Here is a 13,404-nt window from a genome sequence, read left to right as displayed (position 1 = left end):
TGTGAGCAAATTGGTTTGGTTTCTTTTTTTAAAAAAAAATGGGGGAAAAAGCAATCAGCAGCTTGGCATGAAATTTCCAGCAAATTACCAAAACTTTGTGAAAGGTGACAAGACGATAACCTGAAAATTAGCTTTAACAATAGAGAGAGAATCATTAGAAAATTATCAAATAACAGAGAAAAAAAATCAAGAAAACTAGATTTATAATTATATATTTAAAATTAGGTTACAAAAAATATATATTTATTGTTATTTTTATTTTATTGCCTTTTACTAGATCCTTGCACTTTTTTTGGGACGTCTTTCTAAGTTGTTCATCGTCATTGTAACATTATTGAATGAAATCAAGCCAGTTTGCTCAGGTGTCAAAGGCTTAAAGCTGCTTCAACTAATATGCTGCACATTCAGCAGTGGGTCAGGTGACTACATATATGCTCACTGTATCCTCATACAACGGCTGGTATGATTTCCTACGAATTAGCCCATGAAGGAAGTTATGGCGTGAACTTTAAGTTACATATTTATGTAAAGTTAACATTGGTCTCCAGGGAAAAGTCCCACCCCAACCTTCCTCCTGACTACGCTCAGGACCGTTTCCTTCTTTACTCCCATCAGCACATTCGTCATGTGATTGCACCTGTCATAATATGTGGGTTATGCACGAACTACTGGCACATCATTACGTGGGAAATTTACAAATTTAATGTCATTACTTTTTGTAGAAAAACATAACAGCAGTGCATGAGCAGCCCAGTATGTGAAAGGTGTTGCTTGGATTGACGAACCACCCTATCACCAGATTATGCAGCTCCTGTTAGCTATACAGAGCATTTAGCACCTTTCAGTTCATTGTTTTGATTAGTTTTTTAGCACATAACTTTTGGTCCACTCTCACAGCTCTTGGCAGCTCTCAGGTTATTTTAATGGCAGAAACAGTAAGTCACTAGCAAATATAGTGCAGAATTTAGCAGGTAAAAAGAGAGATATTTCACACCGGAGTTGGTGGAGACCAAAAACAGAGCTAAAAGAGAGTGAATATTGAACCTAACATTTGACTTCTGGTCAATCAATTTTGGGACTCTTACATAGCTTGTAAAAATATTTCCTGACTGTCAACAAGCACAACACTTATTCAAAGGAGATACATAAAAATGGTATTCAGATAGTTCAAGAGGGTTTTTAAAGGTGTTGCAATTGCCTCCAGTCTCCTCTATGGCAATGTTACTTGACTTGCTAGCAAGAAAATACTGCTGGCAACAAAAAAGAAGCTTTTTTTTGCTCTAACTTGAGTCTTTCCAGCAGGCAGCATTTCCTCTGACTGTCTGCCTCTTACAGTATATAAAATTCTATAGGGAGACATTGTTAAGGGTTATGCCGTGGTTGGTGCCTTAGTGACAGGCAGAGCTTTAATCAGTTCGGGCTGCACGATTACTCAGATATTATCAAAATAACCAGATGGCCAGTTTCCATATCAAAAATCACAGGAGCAGCATATTTGTAATAAACGTAAAGTGTCTTACAACATAGCATTATAAGTGGAACATTGTGGTGCGAGAGAGATGCCCTGGCCTGCAAATCATATTCCAGGCATAAGGGAACATGCTTGTTTGGTACAGATCCTAGCAAAAAAAATTACCTTTTCCACTAAAATCATGACTCATCATGCAATCATGAGGATTTTGTTTTTTGCATACTGTGCAGCCCTATTACCAATGTTGAATAAAATGTTGAGTCTTAGCAGCCAGCATTGCCTGCCAAATACAGTTTTCAGGGTCAAGAATGAACTTTCAATCACAGTTTCAGTCTTTATCTCTTATGAGCATGCATAATTTGAAACATAATAAAAAAAACCATCTACATTCAGATAACAGTGAATTTTAGCTGCCTTTAATGTCAGTATAATTTACTAAAATTTCAAAAAAATTGAGGATAAGGTTATTGCTATTGCTATTAATTAAAGGAAAAATAGGAATGTCCTTAAAAGAAAATCTCAACTGAAACTCAATCAAATGTTCATTCATTAATATATTATTGGAAAATTTGCATTTCCTATATGCTTAAGTGTTTGCTAGCCTGAAGTTAAATTTCACATTTTACACTCAGACCTTCTGTGACTGCAATGACAAGTGTAAAAATGTAACACTGTTGTTATGTTCATTATTTTAATACACAATTGCTCTTTCAAGGAAATTACAGACGTGTAAGATTACCACTGTCTATAATAAAATGCTAAATATGTTGGGTTTTTACACATGCACACACACACACACACACACACACACACACACACACACATACAGTGTGTATATATATATATATATATATTTTAATGTCTACATTGAATCATATACATTTCTTCTAAGCACTGGATGCACAGGATGTGCTGAAAAAAAATGGTGCAACATCTAAAAATACGTTGTGTGTTGCTGTGTATGCACCTTTACATACAGCCTATGGTATAATGTGAGCTGAGGAACTGCTTCAGGGTTTGTTTGTCCTTCTGGAGGACAGATAGCACCACATATTTGTGGCTGAAGGACAACAACAATGCATAGACACTTCTCTCATACAAAACATGTTATCTCTGCTGCACAACAATTGGATGGGCCTTAGAGAAGTGCTTAGGAGCACTACACAGAAATGTCCTGAGCTCCGTCTTAATCCAGCAACAGGGAGTGGGACACAGTGGGAGTGCCGCCAGAGTTTAAAAAGAAGAGCAGAGGGACATCTTCCACACAGTAGGGTCTCCTGAATATTGTTGACTTGTTGCTTCCTCTTTGAGATTTCAGGGCATTTAGGCGCTTAAGAGCTTAAGGGTCAAAGCTAGAAATTGGGTTAATTCAGATTAGACGAGTCTGCGGTTGGTGTATAAGGACCACCAGACTATTTGACCAACCCACCCAAACTGACCCATATAAGATAGCGCTGTTTCACCACAGACTGGGTATGAATCAGACCTTTTAGATGCAGTAAGATGTAAAGAAATGAAAGCGATTCTGACGGATTTGTCAGCAGAGTTTCACTGCCTTTACTGTGCTGTGAGCTCACATACATGTAACTGTAAATGTAGCTGATCGTCAGATGATCACATTATACTGCACTCAGCACTGAAATGTCGGACCATTACACATAAAAGAAGCAGATTAGTGTTGCTTAGACAGTGCATATCACTGGATTTGTAATATGATCATGTAATAGGTGCATAATTGCACGCCTCCAGTGTGATTTACGACCACAGAGGTTTTCATTTCCTATTTTATCTGCATGGTATGGCTGTGATGAGGGCCAGATCATCTTTCATTTTGAAAGTCATCAATTATGTTGTGTACAATATGAAGTCTTTCATCGGACTGGACTTTCTGGACTTCCTTTGTCATCAAGTGTGGAACAAAATGCTTTGTCAGTAGGGAGGGGTGTAAAAGACAGATTTTCTATTTTGCTCACCATTTTATCAAAAGAAATTAACAGTCTCATTAGGCATTAAAGGTCCCATTTTATGTTCATTTTCAGTTCCATACTTATATTTGGGATTTCTACTTCAACATGTTTACATGCCTTTATGTATCTTTAAAAAAGGCATTTTTGTCCTACTGTCTACCTAAAAACATCTGTATTCACCCTCTGTCTGAAACGCTCCGTTTTAGCGCCTGTCTCTTTAAGCCCGTCTTCCCCAGAAAGCCCAGTCTGCTCTGATCTTCCACATCTGCGCTCTCTGCATCTCTGCATTGTCTTTACAGGCAGGAAATGACTGTAACAGCACTCCAGTGGCCGTTTCTACCTTTATATAGTACTGTTGTGACATTACAACTTTACTTAAACCCTGATGCTTTGTTTAAAGGCACATCTTCTGGATATGGACTGTGTGCATTTCTCCATGGATTGAGCTTTTGATTCACAGTATTTACATCGCACCTATCCCTGCTTTATTATAAAAAACAAAACAAAATGAGTGAATCTGACTTATTACAAATATGTGTGAAACTATAGCAAGGCAGTTTTTAATCCGAGGCTTCTGCACTGAGAATCAGTAGGTGAGAGTGTTGACAGCTTAATTGAGACAGGAGAGAGAAAAATGACAGTTAAATTGAGAAAAAGTGTTATCAGCCGTGTGAATTTACCATGTAGAAACAATTAGGTGTGAGGTTTCCAGAAGAGGTGACTGTGTGTGCAGTAGAGGTGACTGTGTGTGTGCAGAAGTGTTTGTGAGGCGGTGAGCTCCGGACAAGGCCGGTGGACTGAAAGGCTATTTAGGACGTCTTTTTATTTGTCCAGAGAGAGCCTTCCCGCTGGGCATGAGGCGGCGTGCCTTGTGAGCCGATCTGTGACAGCGCGGGCATCCGCACAGAGCAGGGAGGGAAAGGTAAACAAGGCTTTTAAAGGCCTCATTAGACAGAAACCTTGAGCAGAGAAGGAAATGTTTAATCATTCACTCATGTGATTTTCTGTTAAAAAGGTTTTGCCCTCATCCAAGGAACTCAAAAGGTTGTTTTTTTTTAAATACTTTTTTTGGTTATTGTTCTTAGTTACACAAGTGATTTAACAGCATATAGAGTTTGTGACAAATTATATTGTTCATACTGACTGAATTCATGATTTTTTTCAATATCATATGTGTTAGGAACAGAGAAAAAAAAATCATCTTCATACCCATTATTATTCTGTGCATGTTTTTTTTTTGTTTTTTTTGTATTAATGCACCATATAATTTATCAGCAACTGAAGCAATCCCACTATCTCTTAAAGCTAGAGTCTGGGACTTTTACATATATCTGTTACATTCAAGCCCTTACCGAATGAGTTAACACAATGTTGATTAAGCCTGTCGCCACCAGGGAAAGCTCTCTGTATGTTGCAGTATACCGTTTTGTGTGTGGTGTCTGTGGCGACATTCCTGCGCTAGCACACCAGAAGGGTTGCCTTTTACGTCAACCAGCCAGTGTTAAAAGGGGAAGGAAGAAGGGAGAGCCTAATTTATTTATTTTATGTTAGACATGTTTTTTGTTTGTTTTTCTGTTTGGCACTGCTTTTGGTTTTATTTTCTCACTGCTTCATCTGTATGTGCATGGTAGTGTTTAATTCTGACAATGTTTGTTGAAAACAGTTGGAAATGATGATTAAAAGAAAAATAAAGAAGGGGAGAAAGACAGTAGCGGCCAAGCAGCAGCGGAGAAAAGTTTATGGAGTGGATGCTCCAGATAAAAAACAACGTCTGTGTTCAGAGGAAAGATTAAAGTTAAGGATATACAATGCAGGATTTTCTTAAAAACAATGCATAGACTTACACAAAAGTAATTACTCTCAGCGAGCTCACCTGCAGGAATATGCTATGAGCACACCTCAACAGTGTTTGTGTTATTACTCTCACTGCCAGATGGGGGAGAGAGTAAACTGGCTTGATTTCTTTAAAAAACATGAGCAGGTGATGTCTAACTTAACAAACACAAATTTAAAAAGAGAGTAAAAGTTGCAAGAAAATGACCTGAAAATAAGCAAAACAGCAACAACAATAAAAAAAAACTCCGACCAAACAAAAACAAACACAAACAAAAAAAAACAACACAAAAATCCCAAGAACGGGCTTAAAAATATGTTTCCCTTTTCAATAACATAATTTTAAAATAAACATAGTTGTCTCAACATTTTCCCCTTGTTTCTGATAATATGGCGTAACGATCAGGATTCATATATAGATTCAAACATCAACAATGCAATTTGATCGATGTAAAGTGTAAACATTGGTCCATTTATTCTTTAGGGTGTGCTTTTATTTTGAAATTCTGCGTCACCATCAAACAGCATGATGGCAGCCATAAGAAAGACACTGAGGATAATGTTATTTACTCGGAAATACATCAGTAGTATTTCCACACTGCATTTTGGATGTCGGGGGAAATATAGGCGAACAGACGGGGCACGTGCATTATAAACAATGACGTCGTTGGATTAACGACATAGGCTACCTGCTTGGCGTCTCTTTTAGCTAACTTCCTGTTAGCAACATTAGCTGCTCTGTTTCAACGATATCGGGCTGAAAAAGACGAGCATGTTGGCTAAAATTCAATTGTGCTGCTCTGTCGGAAGATGCGGTGACTTAAACCAGTGGTGAGTAAAGAAAAAGTAAAGGTCTAAATACATGTAAATTGTTAAGCTAAACTTTGCTAACTGCTAGGCTAATTTATGCAATGTAAAAGTTGCTATGGAAATTCTGTGTGAGACTAAACCGAGACCCTAAATGTCTTGACGACTATTATTGAGCTGAATTTTTGTTTGTCCTCGTTTATCTTTCATGACCATAAACAAATGAAGTGGTTGCTTCTTCTGTGACATCTTCTGTTAATCCGTTGAAACCTGGCATCAGTGTTTTTGTGCTGCGTTCAGAAAGCCTTTCACAGTCATTTTAATCTTTAAAACATGGGCAAATTGGGTTGATTCCTGTCAAAAAGATGATGAAAAGGGCAATCAGAAACTTGGAAAATTAATATAATAATAAAAAGAATAATAATAATAAAAGGTCACAAGAACCCCACCCTCAAAAACAATGTAATTTCTTTCTTTTTTTTTTTTTTAAATCTCCAGTTTTTTACTCTTACTTTTCTTTAGTTTCTTTAGTTTTGCTAATTTCAGATAATTTTCTGTTAACTTTATACTAATCTCTTGCTAATTTTTTGGGTTATATTTTAAAGTTGCTCATTGCCTGCTTTCCATGTTTTGTTTTTTTTAAGAAATCAAGCCACTTTGATCAGGTTTGAAAAGGTTAAATGGTCACATGATATCATCTCATGTCACTCACAGGTCCCTGAATCAGAATTGTATTGTGACATTGGCAAATGCTGTATCATTTTCCTAAGACAATATAATATCCTGATATCCTAATATCATGATGAAACTTGTGATTTACAACCCTAATATTTCTTGTACTTTTTTGTGCTAATTTTAGGGTCATTTCTTCTCAAATTGAAATCAAGTCAGTCTGCTCAGGTTTCAAAGGGTTAAACTTAGTCACAACTAGTGATGAGGCCAGCTGAACCTCTTTGGCCCAGAGACACGAAATTGTTAAATATTAATCAAAAGGTAAAAGGAGTATCACGGGGGACTGTAGAAAACAAAAGTTTAAAAAATTAAATGTATCATGCTGATGATCAGATGGTCATCTTTAGGAACACTGCACACCTCTGGCGAGGGATGAATACCCTCTTTCTCACCCCTCTGTCCGCCCGCCTTTTCAGAGGTTAAAATTCCTTCGACTGCTCTGCATGCATGTGTGTGTATTAGTATGCACGTGTGTTCGCAGACACGGTTCCTTACCTCGTGCAGGTGGGTGCAGTAAATATTAGCTTTTCAAATGAACATGGCCACCCTCAGATATTTAAAGGACGAAATTGAGAGGCTTTCTTTTTTTTTTTTTTCCTCTTGGCAGGCCGCTCCAAACCAACAGCAGACAGCTTGGTCACATTCAACAAACATTAAGTAACCGTTGACTTCAGTCTGTATCTTCTACGCAGCTCATTTTGGACTTTGGGAAAGGAGGAGCGGAGAAAGGGCGCTGGGTTCACCTTGAATGCAAACAAACAGATATTAGCAGAGGCCTGCAGCTTCATGTGATACCGCTGAGTTATTCCCGGATTATAAAGCAACACGTACGACCTGAGGACATACCGTAAATGTCTGTAGACTTAAACACTGCAGACACACAATAGTATATGTTGCAGGGTGGCATGTATCGTGGGCCTCTCCCTACCGTGGAGACAGACAGACTGACAGAAAGCAGTGATCTTATGGTTAGCCGGCGGCCACAGGCATGCTGAAAATGAGACCTTGAAGAACTGTCGGGAGACACTGTCACTTTTTCCGAGAGATGTCCATTCAGGGAGCTACCCCTGCATATTTCAGTTTGACAGACAAGCGAGTGGCCTTTAAAACATGTGCAAGCAAATGAGAAAAAAACTGCAGAAAAAAAATCTAATGTAGAGATAGTTGGACAGCAATGATAAAGAAGTTTGTATCTGTCCTCCAGGAGTTCAGCTCACCTGACAGCCAGCATGCTTATTAACTCTTCACAGCACAGAGGATGGCATTACTGTGCTGCGATTCAGCGTCATGTGGTGCAACATTACATCAAGGTTACAGTTGGCAAATCAATTAGCAAAAGCACAATAGAGAGCAGGGCCCTGAGAATCCACGGGGCTATTTCAGCAGACGACGCTGAATGAAAGGAGCTTTTAGTTTCCATATTGGGCAGCTTGGGGATGCCAGCATTTGGGGCTGTTTTGAGGTTTGGCCTAAAACACTTTTCAGCTATTGGCTGCTTTTGGCCGGCAGGAGGTTGTTTACTACGTTTGAAAAAGGTGATGTGTTTTAGTGGCACAGGCTGATTTTTATTGGTTTACCCCTTGTTTGGGCACCGGTTGCCAAGAGAGATCTTTCATCGAGCCACTCGTTTTAAACCACCATCAGTGACAGAAAGCTTGCAGGCCACCGTGTGGTTGGACACAGTGGGAATTGTCAGGTTTTGTTTCTGTTTTCTGGGATTTTGTGTCCGCTTTCAGTTTGTGTTGTAGGAGATATATTTAAGAGGAAAAACAGATCTAAAAAAAATTTCCTGATATTTTTTATTTATTATTCATCTTGTAATCACTGATATAGATGTACAGAATATTTCAGATAGTAGAATAATATTAAAGTCCTGGCATTGAGTAAACCCATTAAATTCATCTCTGTTTTTCAAAATTCTACATTTAGGGCATGTGCCCACATATCGTTTTTTTCAGAGTGCCTAATGTTCTCAATGAGGAGAGAGCCTTCGTCTTTAGTGTAGCGTCATCAAACCACTACTGCTTTACCACTAGTATAGCATCTATATTGGCATCCGTTCAAAAGCAGTCAACTGTATAAACATATTATTAGCCTATTATTTATTACAAATGTCAGTTGGATAATTAATGAAGTTCTGAAGTTGTCATCAAATACTGACACTTGGTCAATAGCCCTCAGCATCAGATACTGATTCACAGTGGCATCGGTATGAGATGCAGGGATCAGCAGATCGGTTAAACAAACTCCGGACTTTCACCCAGGAGACCGCTGTTTGTATCCCCTGTGAAACCAAAAGTCAATCTAATTACTCTGATAACTACGTGGTGTGCTAGTATGTGCAACATAGAGGTTGCGAAGGACTATTTTTTTTAAAGATAGCTTGATATCTTGTAAAAATACACAACCAAAGGCATCCATTGGTACCAGCCATGTCGGAATAGCTTGTCAGTAAGGTGGCTAAATAAGTTGAGCTAAAATCTGGCGAGGGAACAACTGGCAAGGCCATTTTCAAAGGGGTCCCCGAAGAATGAGAATGGGTTCTATGCGTATCGAGTGTCCTCTAAACTTGAGAAAGCTTGTTCCTAGCAAATGTTTTGTTCCTTACAATCAATGTGCTCCTTCAAAATAAAGCTCATATTTTTGAGGAAAAGAGGAACGCAGAATCAACTATCATGTATATACAGATATTTAACATAAAATCAGGATTGTTGTGGAACTCAAAATGTAGCTGTACTGGTAGTTGTCTGTGCACATCAGATAATCAGTAACAGTAACTGTGAAATAAGAAACAAAGTACATCAGTATGTTTTTCTCCATATTGACATAGTTTTTAACCAGCTGTTATACTTCAACGGCATAATGCAAAACCTGACATTCAGTTGTGATTTTTGGTTTTTATTGCCACCCTAAGATTATCAGTGGCCCCATCTGGCCACCACTATGATACATTTCTGTGGATGCTGATGTAGATATGTGACGTATGAAACCCTGTGTTTCGGAGAGAGAGACTCATCAGTAATCCGCAAGTCCAAAGGTGAAAATTCTCAGCCACGATTTTCATTGGAGATGATCTTTCATCTCATCATCATCTTCTTCATTTACTCCTCAGCTTTTTTAACAATAGTGTTTAAAGTCCAGATGGATGGATGGGGAGAGGAAAGGAGAGGGTTGTCCTAAAAACCATGTGACACTATGTTCCTCCTCTCTATTTTTTTTCTTCTTTGAGCAGCACAATCAGAGAGAGTCATTCATTCATGTCCAGCTGCCAGCTTGGTCCTCTCGTCCTCTCCTCTGTGCTGACAGGAAATTCTGACCTGCGCTCTTTTTGGATGTGTTTGGAGATGCAAAACCTAGACGGAGAAAATGTGCGTTAGTGTGTGAGCGCATGCATGCAAAGGCAGGAATGAGCTATGTGTGTTTGATATCTGCTTGCATCTATGCCTTTGTGTCTCCCGTGGAGAGTCTTCCTGAACTCAGATCCACCTCTCGTTATTGCTTACCTTTCCTCCTCCACTTTATTCCGCCGTCCTTCACTCACGCTCCTGTAATGCCTCCTAATTGTCCCTAAATGATTTTTGGGGGGGATATGATTGCTCAGCGGTGTGGCTTTTTCTTCGCCAGCCTCACTGCTTTTTAAATCAGCAGCTCTCATTGCGGAGCTGGACTCTCTCACATTAATGTAGTTGTTAACAGCCTGTGGTCACCGGGCGGTTTATGTGGCTGTGCTGTTTGAGCTGACACGCTCAGTGGAGGGAGAGTGGAAGGCTGTGTGGAAGCTCTCGATCCCCAAATGACCGGGCAGAGAGGAACGCAGTGTGTCCGATTTGTACGTTGATTTGCCTGTCTGTCTTCTCTGGCTGACACGGTCACACTCAGGGTTGATCATTTTTGTTGATAATCACAAATCAAATTCACAAAGTTGATAAGCAACAACCAATTGAGGATAAAAATGAAAATTAATGTGAACTGAAAACAGGGATGATACAGTATCAAGAAATTCATTAAAATTGATTTTATTTGTGGGTACAGGTACTATTTCTTTTTTCTATTTCTTTTTCATTCTCTTAATTAAAAACTAAATCTACTAAAACTACCAGGTGCAGGGTAAAAATTTTTACAGCATAGTATTGTGATATTTTTGTGTGGCAATATCATATTGTAACATGGACCCTGAGTATCACATTTTTGTATTAAAAAAATATTAATATGATAAATAAAAAGCCTACTAAAATAATAAAATACATTTTGATTTGAAATTTGATTTTAACTCTTATATAAAGTTAATAAATCGCAGTATATTTTATCTCAATACTCAGCATATCACAATATGATTAAAATTGCAATAATATTGTATTGTGACTAAAGTTTTTTAAAAAAAATATTGTATTGTGGGGCCTCTGGTGACTCCCAATCCTGTTAACTACCTAAATAAAAATATGATATAATAAGTATGTTTACCTCAGTGTATATTCACCTGAAAATGAGAAATGTTTCATTACCTTAGAATGAGGCATTTATAGGGACCGGGTCCTTGTCTACAGAGTCCGCCATGTTGCATCATCATGTTTCTATAGTGACCCAGAAAAGACAAACCAAACACTGGATCCAGAAAGGGTCATTCGTGTTTTTCATGTTGGCACAGTATTTAGCAGCCCCTTTGCAATGAGCCATCCAGTGTTGGAAAAACACTGATTTTTAACATGAAGCATCTTTATTCAGTGTTTTTACCAGTTTAAATCACCAAGTACGTTTTTTGGGGGGAGGAAGAGACCTTTTCGGATAATTCGGCTCCTGGTAAAAACCTCCTGAACAATGAAGAAATTCTAACCGGGAGTTCACGCTTAGCACATGGGAGGAGTTTTAACTGGTTGCAGTCTGCAGTCCTCACCACTAGATGCAAGTAAATCCTGCACAGTGATCCTTTAAATTAGGAAGGAGTGGCAATAAATGATAGAAATCGCTGTTTTTTTTTTGTTTTTTTTTTCTGGTAATCTGTAATCAAATTGGTTTATATGTGTTATCATCCTTGTTGTCAAACTACATCCATTTTCATTTAGCTCTGTTCTTTAATCTGTCTTTTGTGTCACTTCCAAGTCTTGTAGTAAGCGTAGTACAAGAATAGCGCTCGTAGGAGGGTGTTACTGAGAGTCGCTAGTCGCTGTCTAATAAACGTCTTCACCTACACACCTACATTTCCTTCAGCAGCTCTGCGACAGTTTTGTGATAGTGTCTAATGAGCTGTGGGTGTTTTAGAAAGTTAAGATGACTGTTAGATTACACACCGTATTCAGCTCTGACACTGCATCTCTGCCCCCCTCACCAAAACATCTTCTCAGCTGTTTGAATGTGTGTATATGAGTGAAGTTTGGCTGTTCAGTAAACACAACAGAAGACTGTAACTCTTGAGTGTGTGAGTGTGTGAGTGTGTGGTTCAGGTCTGTTAAATCCTCTCTGTCTGTGTCTCTCATCTCTGCAGGAGTCGGAAGATCCAGATCCGGAACATTCCCCCTCATCTACAGTGGGAGGTCAGTTTTTTTGTCTCTGTGTGTGTGCATGCGTGTGTGTGCATGCATGTGTGTGTGTGTGTGTGTGTGTGTGTGTGTGTGTGTGTGTGGTGTCCAGTTGAAGCACCAGGTAGCATATAAACCCGTCTCTGCACCGTGAGTCAACAGCTTTTATACTATATCTCTTCTGTAGACTTCAGAATTTGTGTACTTGTGTGCGCCAGTGTTTGTTACTGTGTGGATGACACACTGTCTGTGTGTCAACATCTGTAACCTCGCTGGGGTCCAAGCTGTTTTCTATGTGCATGCGTCTGTGTCGTCATGCCCGACGACTCGATTTCTCAGGGTTACCACCAGACTGTCTACAAGCTCCCAGAAAACTCGCAAAACTTCTCAGACGACGAGGAAATTTAAAAATATCGACATGGACACAAATGGAAAATCACGCTCTCAGGTTGTTTGACAGATATATTACATAGCCAGATATGTTTTGCCTTAAAATTGTCATTGCAATCTGGCAAGTATAGGTCCAAATCAAAGGCCACTCTGATCAATTACGGTCAGGCGTTTCTAGGAGCTGAGGACATTGGGGCCTTGGTTTGGACCTTAAAAAAAATGTCCAGTGGATACTTCCCTGAGATTTTCTTTTTCCTTTTTAAATACACTCTGGCACCTTATCAACCCTTAAACACCTTTCTTTTAACTTTCCAGATAAATTATGAATTGTGATAAGGAAAATGCTAGCAGTAATGAATAAGTATTGAGTACAAAGTTCAACTTTACAACAGCTATCACAAAAAAATTGTAGACTAGAGCTGAAAAAATCGTTAAATGTATCAATTTATGTCAAAAATGGTGCAATGTAACTAAAAAGATCAAGTAAAAGTATGAATGGAATGATTATTGGATCAGTCTTTCTTTTACTAGTAGGTTTATTCTTGTTTTTTTAAAAAAAATATATTTAGATCTGGGGTGCGTCTGATCACTGCGTTCTACAACCTGTTATTTTAGAAGAACAGACCGCTGCTGTGGATGCAGCTTTGATGATTGACTTTGAGGAGAATCTGTCAAATAATTTTAATATTTT

General features: G+C 38.6%; 1 protein-coding gene across 3 annotated transcripts in view; it reads left to right on the top strand.

The window, feature by feature from the left end:
- The window catches only part of igf2bp2a (insulin-like growth factor 2 mRNA binding protein 2a), a 62,367-nt gene that overhangs the window by 22,808 nt on the left and 26,155 nt on the right, over positions 1 to 13,404 (top strand). For all 3 annotated transcript variants that reach the window (XM_042495014.2, XM_042495013.2, XM_088083173.1), the window contains exon 3: positions 12,290 to 12,338. In XM_042495014.2, the coding sequence (XP_042350948.2) occupies positions 12,290 to 12,338 (49 nt within the window). The remainder of the gene's footprint in view (positions 1 to 12,289; positions 12,339 to 13,404) is intronic.

This window comes from Plectropomus leopardus, chromosome 10 (genome assembly GCF_026936395.1).
Source record: "Plectropomus leopardus strain MGB_pleo_1.0 chromosome 10, ASM2693639v1, whole genome shotgun sequence".
NCBI lineage: Eukaryota > Metazoa > Chordata > Actinopteri > Perciformes > Serranidae > Plectropomus > Plectropomus leopardus.
The sequence above is the reverse complement of the archived record's forward strand: the minus strand, read 5'-3'. Positions and strand labels throughout refer to the sequence as shown.